Here is a 24,100-nt window from a genome sequence, read left to right as displayed (position 1 = left end):
CTTCCCTCTCCCCTGTCCACGGTTAAGGGGCCCTCCCCTGGCCCCAGCTGTTCCCAGGGCTGGAGTCTAGACCTCTTTTCTCCCTGCCCCCTCCCTCCATTGCCCACCACCTCCCAGGAAGAGACTTGGAGCTCTCGGGAAGGCAGCCTTCCTGTCTCGGCTCTCCCAGGGGCTGCCGCCACTTGCCCCATCTCGAAGATAAGGAAGTGAGCTCTCTGGTTGGATACGCGAAGTTGGCATTCAGGGCTGGCTGCTGGACCTTGCAGTCATTTAAACAATGGCCCTTTTCTGAGAACGGTTGATTGCTAGTTGTGGTTAGAAGAAAATTGTCACCCTGCAATAACAGGGAGGGAGGGCTGGGGCGGCGGGGGCCACGTGCCCTCTGGGCCTGGCCTTCCATCCTTGGCTCCGCTCACCATCACGTTCAACTGGGAACAGGACTTTGCAGACCACTCTGCTCCCCTACTGCTACTTGCTCTGTCAAGGCTCCTTGGTGCCCTCCCCACCCCTGCTGCCCCCCCTCAGCCCCTGCCCCTCCAGGATGGGTGACTGCTGTGTCCCCTCCCCAGGACCAAGTTCGGTGGCTTGTCCATGAGATGCTGCCCAAAGGGACTCAAACCTTTTTTGTCCTCCCGGCGCACACGGGCGGTCTCAGCTCTGTCCCTGCCGTCTCCAGTCGGAGGGATCCTTCTTTCTTCTCTGGGTGTTTTCTGCCCTCAGCTGGGCCTGCCGGGAGGTCCCAGGCCTCCAAACCCAGCACGACTGCCTCCCTCCCTTTTGCTACTGCCCCAGCCCTTCCTCCACCGAAACTGTAATGGTTCCAGGGAGTGGCTCTAGAGCCACGGAAGGGTTCTTCTCGGCGGGCCAGTGAAATGAGTGGCTGGCAATAGAGGGGGCACCGTGGGAGAAGGCGGCCACCGAGATGGCCTCCCTGGCACTCAGTGTGAGGAAGAGGCCACGAAACTGGTACGGCTGTCCGCCACTCCACCTGTCTGGAGAAAAAGCCACCAGGGACCACTTCTGGGGGACCAGGTGAGGAGAGGTAGTCAGGAAAACCCAGGTCTAGTAGCTTCCCAAGGGGCTCAGCCGGACCCTAGGCTCAACAGCACCTGAAGGCTAATGCTGGGGGTTCTTGGGGGAGGGGCGCCCCAGCCCCTCTGGAGCTGGTCTCGGACTCTTTGGAGGATCCCAGCGATGTTATGTCCTACTGCATCTGGCCCCAGGGCCACGGACAGACAGGATGACACTGAGCCAGCCGGGAAGACCGGGCAGCGGGACTGTGGGGTGTCCTCTGGGGAGCCAACTGGGTGGTGCCCGCTTTTAAAAATGTACCTTGCGCCAGTTGTCTGGGGTGAATGCCCCCTGGCTGCCCCATCATGGTGGTGGAGAGCACAGAGCAGAGGCCAGCCGCCCCCGGCCGGTGGGGTAAGAGCTGTGGGTGGGGCGTGCCCGATAGCCCGATAGCCAGGTGCCCTGTATTGCCTGGAGGTGTTTATCAACCCCCAGCCTGAGCTGTGAGGCCGGGCTTCTGTCTTTGAGCATGCGCGAACCTCTGTCTGTCCGCAACCCTGTCCCTCCTGGGCCCGGCTATTTCCCCGCCTGCCTGGATGCGATCTCTGCCGCTTCCCTCTGGGCGTGTGGGTGTAACAAGTCCAAACCTTCTCTGGGAGTCAGGCAGGCTCGGGCGCCCCGCCCTCTGGGCTGTGCCTCTTCCTCCCAAACTGGTTGTGCAGGAGCAGCTGAGTGTGGGCAGTGTGGGTGCATGCGTGGCAGCCCCGGCCGGCGCCCGCTCGCCGCCTCACCTGCGGGGAGGGGCCTCCCAGAAACTGCCTTCTCGGTGCCTGGCCACCCCACCTCGCCAGAGCCCAGCTGAGCAGCCAGCGAGGACACACGCCCGCTGCCTGCCACCCGCCTGCACCGGCCGAGCCCCGCCTGAGCGGCACCTGCCTTTACAACCATGTTCAAGGGTCTGAACAAAGGCTCCCAGGGAAAGGGGTCCCCTAAGGGCTCCCCGGCCAAGGGCTCTCCCAAGGGCTCCCCCAGCAAGCACAGCCGGTAAGTGGGGCCCGGGGCAGCGGGCTGGAGCGGGGTGGTGCCCGGCCCAGGTGATCCCATTTCCACCTGCAAATGGCAGCCCGCCTGGAGCTCAGGACCAGCCCAGTGCTGGCATTTAGCGTCCCGAGGCCAAAGGGCCCCGGGGGTGGACTCTCTCCCTTGCCCAGACAGCTCCAGTCCTAGCAGGAGGCCAGGGACGGCCTGGGGCTCCCACATTCTCCAAGGGGCCTGAGGGCCACGGCTGGGGTGCTCTGCAGGAGACACGATGGATGAGGAGGGCCCCCGGGGGTGCTGGGAGACGGGAGTGCCTGGCTCCCTGTCCGTGGCTCTGCCCTCACGGCTCTGCTTGGGCTGGGCTGACCCTTGGAACCTGGGTACAGGGTGGGCAGAGGGACGGAGGCGGAGAAGGGAGGCTGGGTGCCTGGCGCAGGGAGGCGGGGCTGTTGTGCTGCTGGGTCCAAGCTGTAGCTTTCCTCTCCAGGCTCTCACCTGGGGCCTTGAGTTTTGTTACAGTGTTGGGGTGTGAGGAGAGGGTGCCGCAGGGAAAGGGGAGGGCCAGAAGGCCCGGGACATCCTCAGAGCCTCCCTCTGCTGCCCCAGCTCCCTGCCCTGCCCGGCCCGGCCTGCCTCTCGACAGCCCCGCGGTCCGCAGACAGACTTGGCTGCTCCCTTCTCGTTCTTTCCTCTCACTGGCTGTCAGCCCCCTCTGCAGGGTGGAGGTGGCAGATGGGAGTGGAGATGAAAGGCTCATTACCCTGATAGGGATCAGGGTGATGACACTGAGGCTGGGCTTCTGGGCAGACAGGAAAGACGGCAGTTAGGACTCTCACTGCAGTGACCTGTCCTTTGGGGCTCCTGGGCCCTGCCCAGGGTGGAGTGTGCTCCTCCCGATGGGAGCAGCCCTCCCAGGAGGTCAGGCCTGAAGACAGGTGACCCGGGGCTCAGGCAGGACCCACAGCCCCCTGTCCCCAGCCAGGCTCCCGGGCAGCCCTTTCCTAGCCTGGGGCAGCTGGCGGCTCTGTCTACACAGCTCAGTTGGCTCTGGCTACAGTCGCCCCACACAGGGCTCATTGTTCCCCTCATGTGCAGTCTAGTCCTTTGACACGTTTATTGAGCACCTACTGTGTGCCAGGACTGTTCTAGGCACTGAGGATGCCACCTTACACAGAACCAACAGGTCCTTAACTTTGTGGTGCCTATATTCTAGTGGAATAAGACCTAGCTGGATGCCGACTACACAGGCTGCGCACTGGCTGCTTCAGATGGATTCATCCTCCTAACACAGAAACACTGTGATGTAGATAGTATCGAAGCCCCACTTTACAAACGAGGCACTTCGGGCACAGAGAGTTTAAGCAACTTGCCCAAAGCCACACAGCAGTATAGCTCTGGAAAGTGATCATACCCAGGCTGTTTGGTCCACAGTTCTTTCATTTTTTAAAAATGTTTGGGGCGCCTGGGTGGCGCAGTCGGTTAAGCGTCCGACTTCAGCCAGGTCACGATCTCGCGGTCCGTGGGTTCGAGCCCCGCGTCGGGCTCTGGGCTGATGGCTCGGAGCCTGGAGCCTGTTTCCGATTCTGTGTCTCCCTCTCTCTCTGCCCCTCCCCCGTTCATGCTCTGTCTCTCTCTGTCCCAAAAATAAATAAAAACATTGAAAAAAATTAAAAAAAAATAAAAATGTTTATTTTGAGAGAGAGCACTCGTGAGCAGGGGAGAGGCAGAGAGAGAGAATCCCAAGCAGGTTCTTTGAGATCAGTGCAGAGCCCAACTCGGGGCTCAATCTTAGGAACTGAACCGTGAGATCATGACCTGAGCCAAAATCAAGAGTTGGATACTAGGGGTGCTTGGGTGGCCCAGTTGGTTAAGCGTCCAACTTTGGCTCGGGTCATGATCTCACGGTTCGTGGGTTCGAGCCCCGCGTCAGGCTCTGTGCTGACAGCTCGGAGCCTGGAGCCTGCTCTGGATTCTGTGTCTCCCTCTTTCTCTGCCCCTACCCCATTCACTCTCTCTCTCTCTCTCAAAAATAAACATTAACTTTTTTTTTTTTTTTGAAAGAGTTGGATGCTTAGCCAAATGAGCCACCCAGCTGCCCCTGCCCAGAGTTCTTTCTGGCACCATCCCTCTGTTGGGGCAACCAGGGGTGGGGGTTCATCCTTTGATCCCTAATTCAAGGCCCAGCTCCCTGAAGCCTTCCCCTTCCCCAGGGCCGTGACCTCACAGGGTGCTGTGCTTATGAGGCTTGGACGACTCTACCTTTTACTAGGTTTGCTTGACCCTCTAGGTCGCAGAGCGTGAGCTCAGGCACACAGCAAGTGCCCGGTGCAAAGGACTCTGGGGAGCCAGATCAGGCTTATACTCTGCTCCTTGCTGTGAGACCTAGAGCAAGTCAGGTCCTAATCTAGGCTTAAATCCCCTTAATCTGGGGATGTTGAAGTGTCCGCACAATCTCTATGCCTCCCCCTGCCCCAGTGCTGTGTGGCTCCTCCAGATGGTTATTAGCCTGGGCATAGGCAAAGCCCAGGGTGTGAGGGGGAGACAGGGCTGGGGTGGGAGGAGGTTGGGGTGGGGGACATGCCGCCGCTCCCCTACCCCCAGCCAGCCCACTGCCCCTCCCAAAGCCCAGCCATGCTGTCTCGGGCCTTAGCGGCTGAGGCATGATTCACTCCCAAGTGAGAGGCAGGGAGCTGGGTGGGGTTAGGAACTCACTGCCAGGACGGTGATGGTGGCCTGCTCCCTTGTGCCAGACACATTGGAGACCCCCATTCTCTGAACCCTCATGTGGGGACAGTGCTCTCCGACCTTCAGGACTGGGAATCTCCCAGAACCTCCTGCAGAGAGAGACCAGAGACCCCACATCTTGGAAGCCGCCCTTCTGGGCAGAGAGCCTGGCTGCAGAGAAGAACAGGTCCGAGGGACACAGGGGACCCCACACAGGTGGACCCCATGCAGGTGGCTCTTTTCCAACCAGGCTGCTCTCTGTCCCCACCCCACCCCAGGGCTGCCACCCAGGAGCTGGCCCTGCTCATCTCCCGCATGCAGGCCAATGCTGACCAGGTGGAGAGGGACATCCTGGAGACCCAGAAGAAACTGCAGCAGGTAAGGCCGCAGGGGTGAGGGGGCAAGGGAGGCTCCCTGGAGCATCTGGAGTGCAGGCGGTGAAGGTGGGACAGACCACCCTTGGCCTTCTCTGGTCGTTCCCCAAACACAGTGGGAGAGAGGGCTCCGCTCTGTTTCTCTGTTGGCCTTCCAACTTGGGAGGGTCAAAGGGGCTCCCCCAAGTCTCTGCACCTGCCCCACAGATGCCCTGGGCCTGGCCCTCCGCTGGTGTGGGCACTGAGGTCGGCAGATGGGAATGCGAGAGTGGGGCTCGGGGCAGGGGTGGTGATGGGCAGCCAGGATGTGGTCCCACGCCCGCAGGACCGAGTGCACGGCGAGCAGGACCAGGCCCTGAAGCACCGGCAGGAGGTGGGCCGCAGCCTGAAGGAGGCCGAGGTGCTGCTGAAGGACCTCTTCTTGGACGTGGACAAGGCCCGGCGGCTCAAGCACCCGCAGGCCGAGGAGATCGAGAAGGAGTGAGTGGGGTGGCTGGCAGCCGGGGCCGGGGCTGGAGAACGGAAGCGTCGGGGCTCCAGGGGAGCCCCAGGCCCAGCCCTGACCTGCCGGCCCCCCTCCTTCTTAGCATCAAGCAGCTGCACGAGCGGGTGACCCAGGCGTGTGCCGAGTACCGCGCCCTGTACGAGAAGATGGTGCTGCCCCCCGCCGTGGGGCCCAGAGTAGACTGGGCACGGGTGCTGGAGCAGAAACAGGTCAGGGTCATCCCCAATGTCGGAGACACCTCAGGGAGCTCAAAATCACAGCTGACCCAACCGGAAATCACAGAGCTCTGTGTCATCGGGGGGCGGTGGGGGGGCCTGCTGAGTGCTTGCACCTGGGAGGGTCTGGGAAGGGAGAGCTCGCAGGGGACCGTGCACAGCCAGGGGAGGCTTCCTGCAGGAAGGGGTGTGTGAAGAGGTGGGACGGTTCAGTTAGGTTGGGGTGAAATGGTGAGAGGACATCCCAGAAAGAAGAAAGGGAGGCTCCAGCCTGGGGTGGGGTGGGAAGCGGGGTCTTCTGGGGAGGCAGGCAGAGCCAGGTCATGGGCGTGTCACCCTGAGCATTGGGTGGGGAACCGTGCCTTGATATCACAACACAACGGTGCCTGATGACAATGAAGGGACAGTGGGGAGGGCACGGGTGTCGCAGGTGTCGCAGGGTCCCAGAGCCTAGCGACAGGTGGGTAGGCGGGAGGTACCGAGGCCAGGGCAGGTAAGGAGGCAGGCAGGGGCAGGAAGACATTTTAGCGGCCGAGCTCTGCATTCTGGGGACCAGTAGGCATCAGGGACTGCAGTCGTGATGACGCTCAGCCAGGGCCACCAGAGGGCAGCATGTCCCCCGGGGTGAGCTGCCTGCCGTTCACCTGGGCTGCTCTGCGGGCCTGTCCACCCTCTGCCCAAACGACCGACTCCGCTCCTCTGCACGGGGACGCGGGGAGGGCGTGGGAGGGCTGGCGCCCTGCGGCTGAGCTGAACCCCCAGCTCCTTCTGCAGAAGCAGGTGCGCGAGGGCCGGTACGGGCCCGGCATGGCCCAGCTGGAAGAGCAGATTGCCGAGCACAACATCCTGCAGAAGGAGATCGAGGCCTACGGGCAGCAGCTGCGGAACCTCATCGGGCAGGTGGGGGATGTACATCCCTGCCTGGCCCCTCCCCTCCCCTCCCCTCCCCTCCCCTCCCCTCCCCTCCCCTCCCCTCCCTTTTCTCCCATCCTAGCCTAAGTGGCCTGGCGGGCCCTCTGGGGCAAGGGATGGAGGTGGGGGGGGGCACAGTGGGCCCAGGACAAGGGGTACAATCTCCCCTGCATGCCGCCTCTTGCTGAGCCTGCTCTGTCTCCCCCCTTGGTGAAGCAGGACGCAGCTACCATCCAGAGCCAATACCGGGACCTCCTGGTGAGCGGAAGGGCTGGGTGGACAGGGAGAGGGCTGGGCCTGGCCCCCTGCACCCTTCCCGGGGCCAGCGTTTCCAGGCACAGCCTGACGGCGCCCCTTGCTACCCCCCTTCCCCCGCCACGTCCCGCGGAGCACAGAAGGCGGCCTCGTGGCGCAGGCAGAGCCTGGGCAGCCTGTACACGCACCTGCAGGGCTGCACGCGCCAGCTGAACACCCTGGCCCAGCAGCAGCAGGGCATCCTGCAGCAGGACTGGAGCGACCTCATGGCGGACCCCGAGGGCGTGCGGCGGGAGTACGAGGTCGGCGGCAGAGTGGGGGGCTGGGGGAGGGGGGCACGCGGACATCCCGTCCCGTCCTCCCCCCGTCACTGATGCTCCGGACTCTTCCCCCAGCACTTCAAGCAGCACGAGCTGCTGAGCCAGGAGCAGAGCGTGAACCAGCTAGAGGACGACGGGGAGCGCATGGTGGAGCTGGGGCACCCGGCTGTGGGGCCCATCCAGGTGCGAGGGACAGAGGCTGCCGTGGTCTCAGGGCCGCCCGCTCCCTCAATCCGGGGGCTCCCCAGGGAGGCTGGGGAGAGGGAGACGCGGCCCAGGGTGGGGCCGGCCGGGCGGGCAGTGGATGGGGGCACAGGGCGCGGCGGGCGCGGTCCGAGGGCTGGGTGTTGCTGTCCCCAGACCCACCAGGAGGCCCTGAAGATGGCGTGGCAGAACTTTCTGAACCTGTGCATTTGCCAGGAGAGCCAGCTGCAGCATGTGGAGACGTATCGCCAGGTGAGCCGGTGCGCGGGGCTGGGTGGGGGCCGGAGGAGACAGGGGCGGGCGGCCACCGGGGCCCTGGGCGCAGAGGTGCCTGGAGAACGCCACAGGACACGCTCACACGGAGGGAGACAAGGCACCTCATAAAAACGGCGGAGCTGTGTCATCGTGACTGGGTCCCAGAGGGAAAACGAGGTCACGCAAACATTCACAACAGGGCGAGGTGGCTCCTGGGGGCCGGGGGGTGGGGAAGGGGTTGGTTCTCAAAGGCAAGCTAAATAAATTAGTTAAAATCTTACTCTTCTGCATAAATCACAAGTGATGTTTCATATACTTCAAGAGGGACATAAGCCAAAGGGGTTTTCCTTCCTTTTTAAAAATGTTTTCCTACGTAACTGCCATACCATTATCACACGGACAAGAATTCCACAATATCACCCAACTGCAGGATGTTTCTTTTCTTTTTTTTTTTTTAAGTTTACTTATTTTGAGAGAGAGAGAGCAAGCATGCATGAGTGGGAGGGGGGCAGAGAGAGAGAGAGAGAGAAAGAGAGAATCCCAAGCAGGCTCCGTGATGGGAGTGCAGAGCCCGAAGCGGGGCTCGATCCCACGAACCGTGAGATCACGGCCTGAGCCGGAGTCAAGAGTCGGATGCTTAATCGACAGAGGCACCCAGGTGCCCCCAGGAGTTTCTTTGTAAAGCACACTCCTAGCTTCCACTTGGGGGCACCCACCCCAGGTTCCAGCCAGGACGACACCAGGTACTGGAGTAAGCAGGAGAGCCCCACTCCATCTGGGCAGGAAGCACAGAAGCCACGGTGTTTCATAACCCCGAAACAAGCCCAGTGAGCCAGAAACGCCCATTTGCAGAACACTCCGGTTAAAAAAGCCGCACGGCCTGGGTAGAAAGGCCGACGGTGCAGGGGCCGGTGCAGGGGCCAGTGCAGGGTTGGTGGGCAGAGCTCTCCCCCTGACCACCCACGACCTCAGTTCCAGGAAGAGGCCGACTCCGTCAGCCAAACCCTGGCAAAGCTGAACTCCAGCCTGGACACCCAGTACAGCCCTGCCCCTGGGGGGCCCCCTGGCGCCCCCACAGAGCTGCTACAACAGCTGGAGGTGAGCGAGCCCCACCAGACCACCTGCACCCCGCTCCAGGGGATGGGGCTGGCCCTTGCGTCTAGGTCTCACCCTTCTCCGGGGACTTATGCCCGTCCTGAGCCCACCCTGGGTGGGGAGGAGAAGGCGGTCTGCTCTAGTAGGAAGGGGCTGGTCTGTTACCAGCAAGCCCTTTCCACCTCTGGGCCTCAGTTTCCTCACCTGCAATGCGGCAGAGACCGCCTGGGAGAGATCTGTGCGCCGCCCCCCCCCCGCCCCCCCCAGCCCCTACTCTAGAGGCCTGGGTGACGCTGAGCAGCCCCCCACCCCGCCCCGCCCCACCCCAACCAGCAGACCCCAGGATCCTGGGCCCCTTGGAGGGCATCATTTTACATTGCTGACTTAGAGACCCTGTCTTCATGAAGGCCCCTTGGCTCTCATGGTGGGGGTGGGCAGTACGGGGCAGGCCTCAAGTGCAGCCTGGGACCCCACAGGCAGAGAAGAAGCAGCTGGCTGTCGCTGAGAAGACCGTTGGGGACTTGCAGCGGCGGAGCCATCAGGTGGCCCCTCTGCAGCAGCGCAGGAACCCCCCCCAGCAGCCTCTGCACGTGGACAGCATCTGCGACTGGGACTCAGAAGAAGTACAGGCTCTGCCCGCCCAGCCGCAGCCCTGCCTCCTCCAGTCCCACCATTGCCTCCGCTCCCACCCATCCCCACCCTGCCCCAGCCCTCTGTCCTCCAAGCCCTGCTCTGCCTGTGGCCTGTCTCTGCCCCCACCCCAGCTCGTGTACCCAGCCCCGACTCCATCTTGGCCTCAGGTCCCCCTGCCCCTGAGCCAACACGAGCCCCACCTGCCCTGTCCCCCAGGTGCAGCTGCTGCGGGGTGAGCGGTATGTGTTGATGGACAACACCGACCAGTACACCTGGGTCGTGCAAGGCCCAGGTGGGGAGACCAAACGTGCCCCAGCCGCCTGCTTCTGCATCCCGGCTCCGGACCCTGAAGCCGTGGCCAGGGCCTCCAAGTGGGTCCGCCTGGGGATACTCGGGGGCAGGAGGCAGGCTGTGGGCCCAGACCAGGTCCTGTGGTGTTTGCCCTTCACCTGGAGCAGTGACTCCTGGGGCGGAGTTGCGGGGGGGGGGCGTTCAGAGAGAGAGGAGAGACGTCCCTCTCTGATCTCCCCCTTGTTCTAGGCTGGCCTCGGAGCTGCAGGCCCTGAAGCAGAAATTGGCCACAGTCCAGAGCCACCTGACGGCCAGCACTACACAGCCCTTACAGACTGGCCAGCAGGGTACTGAGGGCTGGCCAGAGACTTGGGGATTGTTGGGAGAGAAGGAGTAGATCCCTACTTTGGTCGCTGTCGGCGGGGGGGGGTTGTGATGGGAAGGGGGGGACCCTGGATTAGGGACTTCTGCTGGGGGGTTCCATCTCTTGGGTTGGCAAGCCCTGAGGGAGCATGATCCTTCCCCCAGTTAGGCCCTACCCACCCGCCTCCCTCCCTTCCCCACACAGGATGCTATGGGGGCACCAGGGAAGAGCTCCTCAGGCAGATGGGCAGAGGGCAGGTAGGCCCTGGACCCTTACAGGAACTCTATGCCCCCAGCTCCCACTGGCCCAGCCCCAGAAGACCCACAGGCCCAGAAGCTCCTGACACAGATGACCCGACTGGATGGAGACCTAGGGCAAATAGAGAGGCAGGTGCTGGCCTGGGCCCGGGCCCCACTGAGCCGCACGGCACCACTGGAGGACCTGGAGGGCCGCATCCAAAGCCACAAGGTGGGTGGATGAGCGAGGACAACAGGGATAAGAACAACCCCTCCCCTGGGGGCGCACGAACTAAAGGTGAGGCGAGTGTGCGCGCAGCCGCAGGGACCCAAGGCAGAGGCAGGGAGCGGACAGTCCAGGGTTCAAGACAAGCTGACTCCCACTGTGGCTCCTCCGCTGACCAGCTTTGTGATCTTGGCAAATCACTTAACCTCTCTGGGCTCTGATTTCATCGCTACTGAAAACAGACACAGTGATACCCATGCATCTGGTTGTCCCAGGGATGACGTCAGGCCCAAGGAAGGTTCTAGAAGGGCAGGGCCCAGGGTAAAGGCCCTGGACCCTGCACCTGGGAGGTGTTCCAGCGAGGGTCCCGAGAGCAGCAAGGATGCCTGGGCTTCCTCCTGGAGGCAGGTGGGAGAGCCTCCCCAGGAGAGGTTGCAGTGTGTAAACTCCATCACAAAAGGACAGTCCTCTGAGCGCTAACAGTAAAAGCAGCCCCTCCCCACAGGGCAGGGAGGAAAGGGGTGGCAGTTTGAGTTATGTCCTTGCCGACCAGTTTCTGTTCAATACAGTGCTGGGGTTTGGTTTCTAAATTTTTGAATCTCGTTGGCCCATGTCCCCATGCAAACAGCTGGTCTCCACTCCACCTTGTACCGGAGGTGTGAGATGCTCAGAGGGCCGGTGGGGACAGGAGGGCTCCAGGGCTGGGACAGGATGCGAGGGAGGTGTTGAAGACTGGGTCTTGACTCCGAGGGGACGTCATGGGGGAACGGCAGAGCGGGCAGGGGGCAGAATGCAGCCTCAACACAGATCCCCCCGCCGCCTGAGGCTCTGGGGCTGACAGGGGGCTGGGCCTTTACACCTGAGTCACCAGTTATGACTGCATGGGGACATGGCAGCCCCCAACTGGGTCCTCAAGTCCTGAACCCACCACGTCTGCCACGTTAGGGGTGCTGGGGGCCCTAGGAAGCGCACTTAGGCCTGAAGGTAGACAGTGAGTGGCTGAGGAGGAACAGAATAACCCATGTGGACAGAGCTAGGGCTTTGCCGCCTGACCTGGGCGACCGGGCAGGGAACCGTTTTGTGAATGGCGCAGTGACACCCACAGGGTCGTGCTGCCTCCTCCCATCAGTCTTTCTGCAGATGAAGACACTGGGGCTCAGGGAGGTTGACAGGCCCAAGGTCATCCACAGGGGGATTCTGGGGGCCAGGACTGATCCCTGATCGCTGGCCTCAGCCCAGGCTCATACCCACCATGCTCTGAGGCCTTGTGGGCAGGGTTGGGTGGGCCCTTCTGGAAGGAGACCTCTGACCCTGTCCCGCCCCGCCCCAGGGCACAGCCCAGCGGCTGCAGAGCCTGGGAGCAGAGAAGGAGGCAGCCCAGCAGGAGTGTGAAGCATTTCTGTCTGGCCATCCCGTGGGCCCCGTGGCCCTGCACCTGCCTGTGGTCCTCAACAGCGTCAAGAACAAGTACAGTGATGTTCAGGTTCTCTGCAACCTCTACGGGGAGAAGTGAGTGCTCCGGGGACTGGGAAGGGGGACCGCTGGGTGGAACCATTGGGGTGCGTGTGGCCCTGGGAGCTCCTGACATGGGGCCCCCTTGACACAGAGCCAGAGCTGCCCTGGGTCTGGAGCGGCAGATCCAGGACACGGAGAGGGTCATCCGAGGCTTGGAATCTTCTGTGGCACAGGAGGCCCCTCTCCCTGCCAGCCCAGGCGCGCTGCAGGAGAGGGTCAGCGAGCTGCAGGTGAGGGGCCGGGTGGCCTTGCCGAGCATTTGCGGGCGGTGGGGGGGTGGGCGTGGTGACTCATGGAGCCACGAGGGTGCATGGCGCCATGTCCCGTCCTCCCCAGAGCCTGCGGAGGGAGCTGCTGGAACAGCAGGCCTGCGTGCTGGGGCTGCACCGCGAGCTGAAGGCCACCGAGCATGCGTGCAGCACCCTGCAGAACAGCTTCTGTGAGTTCTGCCAAGATCTGCCTCACCAGCAGCGCCAGGCGAGGGCCCTCACCGATCGCTACCACGCTGTGGGGGACCAGCTGGACCTGCGGTGAGTGGCTGGGCTGTTAGGGCTCGAGGCGCGCCTCCTCCTCCCCCCTCAGTGCACAGCAGTGGCTGCTGCCACCGAGCTGTGTGACCTTGGACTGGTGACTTCACCTCTCTGAGGCTGGGTTTCCTCAACTCTAAAACGGGATAATAACCAGCTTTGCGCAGTGGCAGTATCGTAGCCAATGAGGTTTATCCGAGGCGCGATTATTGCTAATTAAAATGGGATAATAACAGCACCCGTCTCCCAGGGCGAGCCTGCCTACCTCCCTGGCAGAGACTGTCTGGGCCTTCCCTGAATGCCCAGCTCCAGCATAGGCCCACAATAGGGCCTTCTGACCCGTCCCAGGGAGGAAGGCACCCACCAGTCTCCTCTGTGCACCCCTCACCTGTCCCCAGAGGGTAGCTGTCACCTCTGCTCCGGGCCTCCTCCTCCTCCCACTGCAGGGAGAAGATGTTGCAGGACGCCAGCCTCACCTACCAGCAGTTCAAGAACTGCAGGGACAACCTGAGCTTCTGGCTGGAGCACCTGCCCCACAACCAGGTGCGGCCCAGCGATGGGCCCAGCCAGGTGGCCTACAAGCTGCAGGCACAGAAGGTGAGGAGCTGGGACCGCAGGCCACCTCCAGCCTCTCTGGGGGCCCTCCCCACGGGGAGAGCCGCCCGCGTGCGTGTGGCCCCCTAGTGGCCAGCGTTCTAAGAGACCTCAGAGCTCAGGCCCCTGCTGGGGTCACCCCCACCCTAAACACTCGCTCCGCCTGGCCCACAGAAACGGCAAGCCCAGCGCCATCTGGTACGAGGTGGGCAGCGAGCTTTACGCTCCTGGGGGTTCCAGCTCCTCCCTCATCCTCTTCCTCCTACTTGCCAGTCCCCTGCTACGCACTGGCAATGAACCAGAGGCGACGGGCACAGCCCGTCTGGTGGGGGAGGCCAGTGCCTTGCAGACCACCTTGCTGGCGAGGGCTCTGGTGGAGAGCCAGAGCCCCGTGGGAGCCCCTGGCAGGACACAGGGGGGTCAGGGCAAGTGGTCTGGAAGACAAGGGCCTGGGGCTGCAGGAGGAATGACAGTGTCTAGGGAGAAAGCAAAGGGGTATAAGGTCGGGCAGGTGGCTTGGGACAGAGATTCTTAGACCTGGCTGGAGATTAGAATCACCCAGGGGGCTTTTATTTTTATTTTTATTTTTTTTAATTTTTTTTTCAACGTTCATTTTATTTTTGGGACAGAGAGAGACAGAGCATGAACGGGGGAGGGGCAGAGAGAGAGGGAGACACAGAATCGGAAACAGGCTCCAGGCTCTGAGCCATCAGCCCAGAGCCTGACGCGGGGCTCGAACTCACGGACCGCGAGATCGTGACCTGGCTGAAGTCGGACGCCCAACCGACTGCGCCACCCAGGCGCCCCCCAGGGGGCTTTTAAAACATCCCTGTCCCAGAACCCCACTCCAGACTGATTAAATTGGAATCGCCGGGACCAGAACGTCGGTACTTTTTTGTTGTTGTTTTAAGTTCATTTATTTATTTTGAGGGAGAGAGAGAGCCTGCGTGTGTGCATGGAAGGAAGAACAGAGAGAGGGAATCTCAAGCAGACAGCACGTGAGCCAGACTCGGGGCTTGATCTCACGAACCGTGAGATCCTGCATGACCTGAGCCGAAATCAAGAGTCAGACAATTAACTGGCCGAGCCACCCGGGTGCCCCACATCAGCACTTTTTAAAAAGTTCCCCAAGTGAAGAAAAGGGGCGGCCAAGGTTAGGAACGATTCAGATGGAGCAGTGGTCCTCAGGTCCCTGGACCTGGAGCACCGGCATCATGGAGACAGTTAGGTGTGCAAATTCTCAGGCCCCAGCCCAGCTCTGCTCAGTCATGACCTCTGGAGGGGGGCCTTCAATCTCTGTTTCAACAAGCTCTCTAGGTGGGTCACAGGGTGAAGGCCCCTGGGCTAGAACGTGACTCTGAGGGGCACTGGGCAGAAGGAAGGGATTCTCCCAAAAAGAGGAAGGAAGAATTCCCGGAAAGGGCAGTTTCCCAGGTGAACTCCTGCCCCTGCGGCCCCTGGAGCGTGCTGGCTGCCTGAGGCCCCAGAGGAGGGCCTGGCTGAATGGTGTTTGCCGACCTCCCTCGACTCCCGCTTTCTCCCTGGCAGAGGCTACAGCAGGAGATCCAGGGCCGAGAGCAGGACAGGGCCATGGCGTCCCGCCTCTCCCAGGACCTGCAGGCAGCCCTCCAGGTAAGCACTTCACTTATCTCCCCTCCCTCTGCCAGTCCTCTGCTCTCCCATCCCCTGTCTCCCCCACTGACCATCGGCCTATTGTCCTTCCCTCCCTGTTCAGGACTACGCGTTGCAGGCAGATACCTACAGCTGCTCCCTGGAGACCACTCAGGCAGGGTCAGCCCCCAAGAGACCCCGAGTAGCTCCCCTGCAGGAGAGCATCCAGGCCCAGGTGCGATGGGACCCGGCGAGGCTCAGTGTCCCTCGGCGCCAGCCCTGCCAGCTCTACAGCTGGAGCTGACCCTGTCCTCCCTCTCCCTCCCTGCTCCCCGTCTCTAGGAGAAGAACTTGACAAAGGCCTACACGGAGGTGGCAGCTGCATGCCAGCAGCAGCTGCGCCAGCTGGAGTTTGCCAGAAGGATGCTCGAGAAGGTACGGGGACAGCGCCCACTCCGTCCCTGTGCGAGGCAGCCTGGGCTGGTCACGGACATGGCAGGCTCGGCGGCCTGAGGGGTACAGCTCTCTACCTTCCCTGGTTCTCTCCCCAGCGGCTCTTCCAGGCTGGTAACCGTCTCAGAGTCAGGCCCTGGAGATGTCATTCAGTGTAGTCACAGCTTAGCCACTGGGCAGTCTGCCAGTGGGGACAGGAGAAGATCCCCACGAAGTCTTTAGCTCAGGACCAGCCGCAAGGGGCAAGAGGCCACCTAAGTCTCCATCCCTGGGAGACAGAAGCCTTCCATGGCTCTTGGTGTCTGGCTGAGGAACTCGCCAACTTTCTCCTACACCGACACCCCCAGAGGAGCGTGGGCCCACACCCGGGAGCCTGGCTGGAAGGGGAGGGGCAGAGGCTTGGAAAGGAGACCCTGTCCCGTTTGCACATTCTGGTGCAAATTCCTCCCGAACACTGCCTTGCATCGTGGGGCTGAGGGGTCCTCTCAAAATCCTGCGTCCAACGTCTGCGACTCCTGCTCCCGGAACCTACCAGAAGCCTCAGGAAGCAGGGAGGGGTCTCTGATCTCAGGGTGCAGTGGGGGTGATAGAAATGGGGCTCATCCCTCCCCCCCCCCCCAGCCCACCTCCCCTCCAGGACTCTTTGCCTCCTCCTCTCCCTCTGCAGAAGGAGCTCAGTGAGGATATCCAGGTGGCCCGTGATGCACGGCAGGGGTCTGAGGGCCCCGCCCGAGCAGGGAAGGGTTCCGAGGCCCTGAAGTCCCAGCTGGAGGAGGAGAGGAAGCGGGTAGCTCAGGTGCAGCACGAGCTGGAGGAACAGAGGAACCGGCTGCTGCAGCTGAGGACCCAGCGGCCCTTGGAGAGGCTGGAAGAGAAGGAAGTGGTGGAGTTCTACCGGGACCCCCAGCTGGAGAGCGACCTGTCCAGGGTGAAGTCCCAGGTGGAGGATGAGGGCAAGAAGCGGGCCAGCCTGCAGGCGGACCTGGAGGCAGTGGCCCAGCAGGTGGTCCAGCTGGAGAGCAAGAGGAGGGCCATGCAGCCCCACCTGCTGACCAAGGAGGTCACCCAGATCGAGAGGGACCCTGACCTGGACAGCCAGGCGGCCCAGCTCGGCCGCGAGATCCAGCACCTGCGGGGACAGAACGCCACCGTCTCGGTCCGGCTGGAGGAGCTCAAGAAGGAGCTGCTGGCCCTGGAGAAGAAGGAGCCGAACGTGAAGGAGAAGGTTGTGGTGAAAGAGGTGGTCAAGGTGGAGAAGGACCTGGAGATGCTCAAGGCGGCCCAGGCCCTGAGGCTGCAGCTGGAAGAGGACACCGTGCGGAGGAAGGGCGCCGAGGAGGCCGTGGCCAAGCTGCGGGCTCGTCTCGAAGAGCTGGAGCGGGCAATCGGCGCCGTGGAGCCCAAGGTGATCGTGAAGGAGGTGAAGAAGGTGGAGCGGGACCCGGGCCTTCTCGAAGAGGCGGCGAGGCTGAGGAGCCTCCTCGAGGAGACCCGGAGCGAGAACGCGACCCTGGCGCGGGAGCTGGAGGAGCTGCGGGGAAGGCACGGCGCGGCGGAGAAGCAGAGGCCCAAAGTGGAGCTCCAGGAGCGCGTCCACGAGACCTTCCAGGTGGCTCCGGAGACGCAGCAGGAGATGGCGAGGCTCAGGGCCCAGCTGCAGGAGACCGCCGGCAAGAGGAGCCGCGCGGAGCAGGAGGTGGCGGCGCTGCTGCCCGACCTGGCGGCCCTGCGCGCCCAGAAGCCCGCGGTGGAGTACAAGGAGGTGACGCAGGAGGTGGTGAAACACGAGAGGAGCCCCGAGGTGCTGCGGGAAATCGACCACCTGAAGGCGCAGCTCAACGAGCTGGTCAACGGCAGCGGGCGGGCCCAGGAGCAGCTCATCCGCCTGCGGGGGGAGCGCGACGAGTGGAAGCGGGAGCGCTCCAAGGTGGAGACCAGGACGGTGAACAAGGAGGTGGTGCGCCACGAGAAGGAGCCCGTCCTGGAGAAGGAGGCCGAGCGGCTGCGCCAGGAGGTGCGAGAAGCCGCGCAGAAGAGGCGGGCGGCCGAGGACGCGGTCTCCGAGCTGCAGAGTAAGTACCTGCTGCTGGAGAGGAGGCGGCCCGAGGAGAAGGTGGTGGTGCAGGAGGTGGTGGTCACCCGGAAGGACCCGAAGCTCCGCGAGGAGCACAGCCGGCTGAGCCGGAGCCTGGACGAGGAGGCGGGCCGGCGGCGGCAGCTGGAGCGGGAAGTCCAGCAGCTGCAGGCTGGCGTGCAGGAGAGGGAGGGCCTGCTCGGCTTCCAGGAGGACCGGGGCAAGAAGCTGGCCGCGGAGAGGGAGCTGCGGCGGCTGACCCTGAAGATCCGGGAGCTCGAGGAGCGGCCTCCTGTGCCGCAAGAGAAGATCATCATGGAGGAGGTGGTCAAGCTGGAGAAGGACCCGGACCTGGAGAAGTCCACAGAAGCCCTGCGGCAGGACCTGGACCAGGAGAGAGCCCGGGTGACGGGGCTGCAGCGGGAGTGCAAGAACCTGAGGGTCCAGATCGACGTCCTCCAGACAACCAAAGCGCAAGAGAAGACCATCTACAAGGAGGTAATCCGGGTGGAGAGGGACCGGGTGCTGGAGGGTGAGCGGTCCCGGGCGTGGGAGGCGCTCAACCGGGAGCGCTCGGCCCGGCAGAGCCGGGAGGAGGAGGTGCGGCACCTGCGGGAGCGCATCGACAAGGCCGAGGCGCTGAGGAAGACGCGGGCCCGGGAGGAGGCCGAGCTGCAGAAGGGCCGGGACCAGGCGGCCCAGGAGCGAAGGCAGCTGCAGCAGGAGCTGCGGGAGCTGGAGAAGCAGAAGCAGCAGACGGTGCTGCATCTGCAGGAGGAGGCGCAGCTGCTCAGCCAGAGGACGGAGAGCGAGCGGCAGAAGGCCGCCCAGCGGGGCCAGGAGCTCTCGCAGCTCGAGGCGGCCATCCTCCGTGAGAAGGACCAGATCCACGAGAAGGAGAGGACCCTCCGGGACCTCCACGCCAAGGTGAGCAGGGAGGAGCTCAACCAGGAGACCCAGACGCGAGAGACCAACCTTTCCACCAAGATCTCCATCCTGGAACCGGAGACGGGGAAGGACATGTCCCCATATGAGGCCTACAAGAGGGGCATCATCGATCGAGGCCAGTACCTTCAGCTACAGGAGCTCGAGTGTGACTGGGAGGAGGTCACCACCTCGGGCCCCTGCGGGGAGGAGTCCGTGCTCCTGGACCGCAAGAGCGGGAAGCAGTACTCCATCGAGGCCGCCCTGCGCTGCCGGCGCATCTCCAAGGAAGAGTACCATCTCTACAAGGACGGCCGCCTCCCCATCTCCGAGTTCGCTCTGCTCGTGGCGGGGGAGACCAAGCCCTGCTCCTCACTCTCCATCGGCTCCATCATCTCCAAGTCCCCCCTGGCCTCCCCAGCGCCCCAGGGCACCGGTTTCTTCTCTCCCAGCCTCTCTCTCGGACTCGGCGATGACAGCTTCCCCATCGCCGGCATCTACGACACAACCACGGACAACAAATGCACCATCAAGACGGCAGTGGCCAAGAACATGCTGGACCCCATCACCGGGCAGAAGCTGCTGGAGGCCCAGGCGGCCACGGGGGGCATCATAGACCTCCTCAGCCGGGAGCGCTACTCCGTGCACAAGGCTATGGAGCGGGGGCTGATCGAGAACACCTCCACGCAGAGGCTGCTCAACGCCCAGAAGGCCTTCACGGGCATCGAGGATCCCGTCACCAAGAAGAGGCTGTCGGTGGGCGAGGCCGTCCAGAAGGGCTGGATGCCCCAGGAGAGCGTGCTCCCACACCTGCAGGTGCAGTACCTGACTGGGGGGCTCATCGACCCCAAGAGGACCGGCCGCATCCCGGTCCCGCAGGCGGTGCTCTCTGGAATGATCAGCGAGGAGCTGGCCCAGCTTCTGCAGGATGAGTCCGGCTATGAGAAGGATTTGACAGACCCCATCTCCAAGGAGCGGATGAGCTATAAGGAGGCCATGGGGCGCTGCCGGAGAGACCCCCTGAGCGGCCTGCTGCTGCTCCCAGCTGCCCTGGAGGGGTACCGCTGCTACCGTGCCGCCTCCCCGTCAGTACTGCGCTCCCTGCCCCTGCGCTGAGGGGGCCAGGCGGTCCCGGGGAGCGGGTGTGAGGGGGAGGGTGGGACCCGTGCACTCCTCGCCCCGGGGAACAGCCTCATCCAAGCGGGTGGGTCCTTCCTCTGATACCTGTGCTATTACTCGGAAGTTTGCGGTGTGGGACCCCTCCCCCAACTTTGGCTGCCCAGCCCATCCCCAGACCCAGCCATCGGCACATCTGTCTCTCCTCCCTCCTCCCTGCCCCGGTGCTTCCAATAAATGAGTTCTCCCCGCGTCTAGTTCACATTTGGGAATGCAGGATGGATTTGTCTGAGCCATAAGCACAAGGGAGAGTTGCTGGGGTCCTTCCCAGGTGGGAAGCAGACCCATCCAGCCAGCCTGGCCAAGGGAATGGATGCTTCCAAGGGCTTTGGCTCCCTTGACTCTGGGAGGGGTGCACCGGCAGGCCCCGGAGAGACCGTGAACAGCCCCTCCCGTCCCCACTGCCTCTGCTCCGGGACTTTGACTTCTGGCCAGGAACAGTCTCCAGCCTTCTGTCAACCTCCCCCTTGTCAGCAAGTCCTTGGTACACGCCCTTCGCCCCCCCCCGGCCCCGCCCCCAAGAAAAACACTGGAAAACTCAGGAAATACAGCACTTTTATTTACTGTTCTTAAAGCCAGAGGCAAACAACATAAGCATATCCTAAGTATAAGACAAGTACTTAGAACAGCCACACACATCCCAGACGTTCCCTGGGATCAGGAAAATGTCCTCTCTCTTCCCGTTAAACTGGGACTCTTAACTGGTATGCAACTCTTCCCCCAAACATTTTAAATCCAAAAAGACCGGCAGGGGGCACCCCTTCCCTTGGGGGGGGGGGGGGGAACGTTGTCTGGCTCTGCCTCGCCGCCACACGGGGGCAGGCTTCCTCCTCATCTCAGCAGCTGTTCCTGCGGCGGGGGGGGCCCAACCTCTAACACACCCCCTGCGCACAGAGCTCCGGTGCCCCCGTCTTGAACCGATACTGTCAAACCCAACAAACAACACTGGAACTCGTTAACCTGCGGGCAGGACTAACCCAAACTCCGCTCTCCGGCAGCCGATGCCAAATTCCTCAGAACTTTGCTCTCTCCCAGATAGGTCCTCTTTCTTGGGACATGGGTGGGGAGGCAGCTGGGGCAGCAACGGAGAGAGGCTCCGAGGCGGAGGACCTCACACCCTCTCAGCGGCAGAAACGCTCCACCACACACTGCGGGGGGGCCGGGGAGGTCTCAGCGGACAAGAAGTACGGATGTGAGAGGGCGGCCTTGGCGGAGATCCGCTGGCTGGGGTCGTACTGCAGGAGTTGCTGTGGAGGAAGGAGGAGAAAAGAGATTGAGCACTGGGCTGGGCCGGGCCCCTGAGAGGAGTTACCCACGGGCCCTAGGGGGCAGGTCCCAAACCCAGGAGCAGCTGCCTTCAAGCCAGACCCGCAGGCAACTACCATCTCCCAGCTCGCAAGCCAGGTCTGGATGCTCTCGGAATCTGGGGACAAAGAATGAGCTCTAGTCCGGCCCTGGGAAACCTTCCCCGCCTCCTGCGGACTAGAGGCTGAGACCATCTGTCTTCTCCCTGCCTGAGGTCCCCAGGCCTCAGCCCGTGTCTGGTTGAGACAGACTTCTATGTATGGAGAAGGCGAGGGCCCAAGCTGTCCAGGGCGCATGCTTGAGGGCGGGGCAGGAAGTAGGAGTCCCTGAGCCCGGCTAGGCTGCGGACAGACCCCTTGCCTAGGAGTAATCCCGATGGAATGTAAGCGACTTGGCTGGAGGTCTATGCCGTCCTGCTGGCACTGGGTTGGTAGACAGACCTACGCAGGCCTCTGGAAAGATGAAAATACGGCCCTGCCTTCCTCTGGCCCAACGACCAGATTAAAGAGACAAACGTGGCCCCAAATCTTTGTGGGCAAGAAGAGGTGGTTCTACCTGGGGCCTCCCGAGCAGCCTGGCCTGGGCCCAGCCCAGTGGGTCAAGATGGTACAACAGGACAGGTGAGTGAAGGCTGTGTGGCAGGGGCCCAGACGGCAGGGAACAGCCTGGTGCAGAGAGTAACCACCATGGCAGGAGGCGTGCTCCCTGCCTGGGAGAGCTTACAGAGAAAGGGCAGGTATCACAGCATAAAAACAAAGCTAACTAACTAGAAGATCGGAGTTTTAAAAGGAAACACAAACACTCGACTCCTCAGGGGAGGGGGGGTCTCCAGATTGAACAATCAGTATGTGCAGGGTGTGGGACAATCAGGGGTCAGAAAAGAGACTCCGAAGGAGGTGAGGTGACACAAGGGGCTGGCTGACAAAGAGGACACTTGTGGTGGGAGCAGCAGCCTTTCTGGCCCTCCCCTGCCCCCAACCTGTACCTACCATGAGCAGGTCCTTGCCCTCTGGTTCCAGGCCGGGCACAATCTCCTCCAATCCCTTCCTGGTCCACTTGGGGAAACTGCCCTTATAGTCGGGCAGCTGGGTGACTCCTGGCCATATGGCTTCACTGGGCGTCCCCAGGGTCCGAAAGATCCGGAAGAGCTGGTCAATCTCAGAGTCACCAGGAAACAGGGCTCTACGGGTCACCTGCAATGAGGGAGATGGGGTGTGGGGTCCACTCCCTTGTCATACAGAATCCAACACCAGACAAGATATCCTTCCCGGGGCTGTGCTGAGAATCCCGGCCTTTTCTGGAATGAGCTCCACTTCCTTAGTCCCGCAACCAGGCCCAAACACCCCTTAATCCACCTCTAATAGGTGCATCAGAGTCGCACTGTCCCCCTCTCCCCCGCCGCCCCCAGCAGGACCCTGCCTGTAGCCCCCCCTGTGGCCATGTCTGTCCCTCTTTACCATCTCGGCAAAGATGCAGCCAATGCTCCAGACATCCACAGCCGTGGAATAGAACTTGCTGCCCAAGAGGATCTCAGGGGCGCGATACCAAAGTGTCACCACCTGTGGGAGCAAGAAAACAGCATCATGCAGGGTGGCTGAGTGTTCAGGTGACATCCCTTCAGCCGTCCTCTCCCCCGGGGCCGGGCCTGCGGAACCTCGTGGGTGTAGGTGCGTAGGGGCACCCCGAAGGCTCGAGCCAGTCCGAAGTCAGCCAGCTTGATGGCACCCAACTCATTGATGAGCAGATTCTGGGGCTTCAGGTCTCGGTGGATGACCCGATGAGAGTGGCAGAAACTCACCCCCTGCAGCAGCTGGAAGAGGTAGCTCTGCCACAGGGAGCAAGGAAGGGGCCGGATGAGCGGAAGTGGGGCTGGCGGAGGGGGGCGTTCGCTGGCCTTCCCCGTCCTTCCCTCGCTACCTTGACCAAGTGCAGGGGGAGCTCGGAGGCCGGCGTGGAGTCCATGTACTTCTTTAGGTCCTGGCTGAGGAACTCAAACACCAGGTAAAGCTTCTTCTCGCTGTGCACCACATCCAGCAGCCTGCCCGGGGTCCACCAGTCACAACACGGCTCCTGGCTGGACGGAGACGGGCCCAGCCTCCCCGCCTCCTTCCCCACCTCACCTGACGATGTTGGGGTGCTTCAGCTCTTTGAGCAGGGAGATCTCCCTGATGGCAGTGCTTGGGACTCCCTCAGTTTCCCTACGGGAAAGGAGGGCACGGCAGTGGAGGCAGGGAGCCAAGAAGGGTGCCTCTGCCCCCCCGGTGGGGGGGGAGTCACCTGTGTGTTCCGTATTCCAGAAGGATGGCCCGGCCCCCAGCGACGGGGCGCTGCGGTCCTCATGAGGCACACACGAGCACCACCAGGGGCCCCGGGCAAAGCGCGGAGGGAACGAGGAGGGCTGCACCTCTGCGCGCCCCCCCCCCCGCCCCGCTGTAACTGGGCACACTCAGAAGTGCACCCTGAGGTGTGGGACGGATGGGGGTCACCCCTGGGGCTGATGTGTCCCGGGGCCCTCCGGGCACTCACAAATCCAGCCTGATCTTCTTGAGGGCCACGAGCTGCCCCGTCTCCTTGTTCTTGGCCTTATACACCACCCCATAGGTGCCCTCTCCGATCTTCTCTACCTTCTGGAACACATCCATAGCCGCAGGGCTGCCCAGGAAACAGAGGGCGCCTGGGGCATTCACTGGCACACCCAGCGCCCCCGCTGCCCCTCCAGCCCCCCCGGAACACCTAGGCCAGCGCCTGCCTGGGCCCAGGTCCGCCTCTGCCCCACTCAGCCCCAGAGAACACATCCCCAGCGCAGGCCTCCCCCAGCCCAGTCAGGAAGGTGCCCAGCTACGGAGCGCAGGAGGGCCCAAACTTCTCAGCGGAACTCCCGCCTCTGCCCTGCCAGCCCCAGGTTCTGGGGGCGAAGGCTACCCAGAAGGGTGGCCTGAGGGGCCGGGGTAGAGATCAGGGCAGCTCAGGGCAGAGGTCAGGGGTCTGGAAGGGTTTCTGAAGCCACAGTCGTGCTCTAGGCCGCAAGGCCAGGGTGAGGGGCTGGGCCTCAACCGTCTGGGGACGCTCAGCCTCCTGTGAGGGCAGAACCTCGGTGGGGACAGCCCCCCTGCATCCTGGGACCCCCACCCGAGCCCTGGGGACCCCCAGCACCACCCCCCTGGTAACCGCAGCCCAGAATTCACCAGAAACCCTGTGCTCCTGGAGCTTCACTGCTAACAGGCTGCCGGCTCCCCGGCTCCCCCTCCTGGTCCCCGCCGGCG

General features: G+C 62.8%; 2 protein-coding genes and 1 non-coding gene across 3 annotated transcripts; 2 read left to right on the top strand and 1 right to left on the bottom strand.

Annotated features, from left to right (window-relative positions):
- Positions 1-1,732: 1,732 nt before the first annotated feature.
- Positions 1,733-19,734, top strand: EVPL (envoplakin). Its single transcript, XM_043585599.1, has 22 exons — positions 1,733-2,055; positions 5,052-5,151; positions 5,473-5,627; positions 5,735-5,861; positions 6,642-6,767; positions 6,999-7,037; positions 7,175-7,336; positions 7,430-7,537; positions 7,715-7,810; positions 8,786-8,911; positions 9,385-9,531; positions 9,758-9,912; positions 10,082-10,179; positions 10,492-10,664; positions 11,989-12,167; positions 12,265-12,403; positions 12,510-12,703; positions 13,147-13,297; positions 14,843-14,926; positions 15,030-15,140; positions 15,248-15,340; positions 16,026-19,734. The coding sequence occupies exons 1-22, from the start codon at positions 1,958-1,960 to the stop codon at positions 19,470-19,472; spliced, it is 6,108 nt and encodes a 2,035-aa protein (XP_043441534.1). The 5' UTR covers positions 1,733-1,957; the 3' UTR covers positions 19,473-19,734.
- Positions 12,856-13,000, top strand: LOC122486286. Its single transcript, XR_006298124.1, has one exon. It is a non-coding gene; the product is annotated as a U4 spliceosomal RNA (small nuclear RNA).
- A 336-nt stretch (positions 19,735-20,070) lies between the features above and the next one.
- On the bottom strand, positions 20,071-24,046 carry CDK3 (cyclin dependent kinase 3). The gene is made up of 7 exons (XM_043585617.1): positions 23,364-24,046; positions 22,958-23,035; positions 22,755-22,875; positions 22,492-22,662; positions 22,295-22,396; positions 21,827-22,030; positions 20,071-20,779 (listed from the first exon to the last, which is right to left on the bottom strand). Exons 1-7 carry the CDS (start codon positions 23,630-23,632, stop codon positions 20,654-20,656), a joined length of 1,071 nt encoding a protein of 356 aa, XP_043441552.1. The 5' UTR covers positions 23,633-24,046; the 3' UTR covers positions 20,071-20,653.
- Between the last annotated feature and the right edge of the window lie 54 nt (positions 24,047-24,100).

Source organism: Prionailurus bengalensis, chromosome E1, assembly GCF_016509475.1.
Source record: "Prionailurus bengalensis isolate Pbe53 chromosome E1, Fcat_Pben_1.1_paternal_pri, whole genome shotgun sequence".
NCBI lineage: Eukaryota > Metazoa > Chordata > Mammalia > Carnivora > Felidae > Prionailurus > Prionailurus bengalensis.
This window is presented reverse-complemented; position numbering and strand designations above follow the sequence as displayed.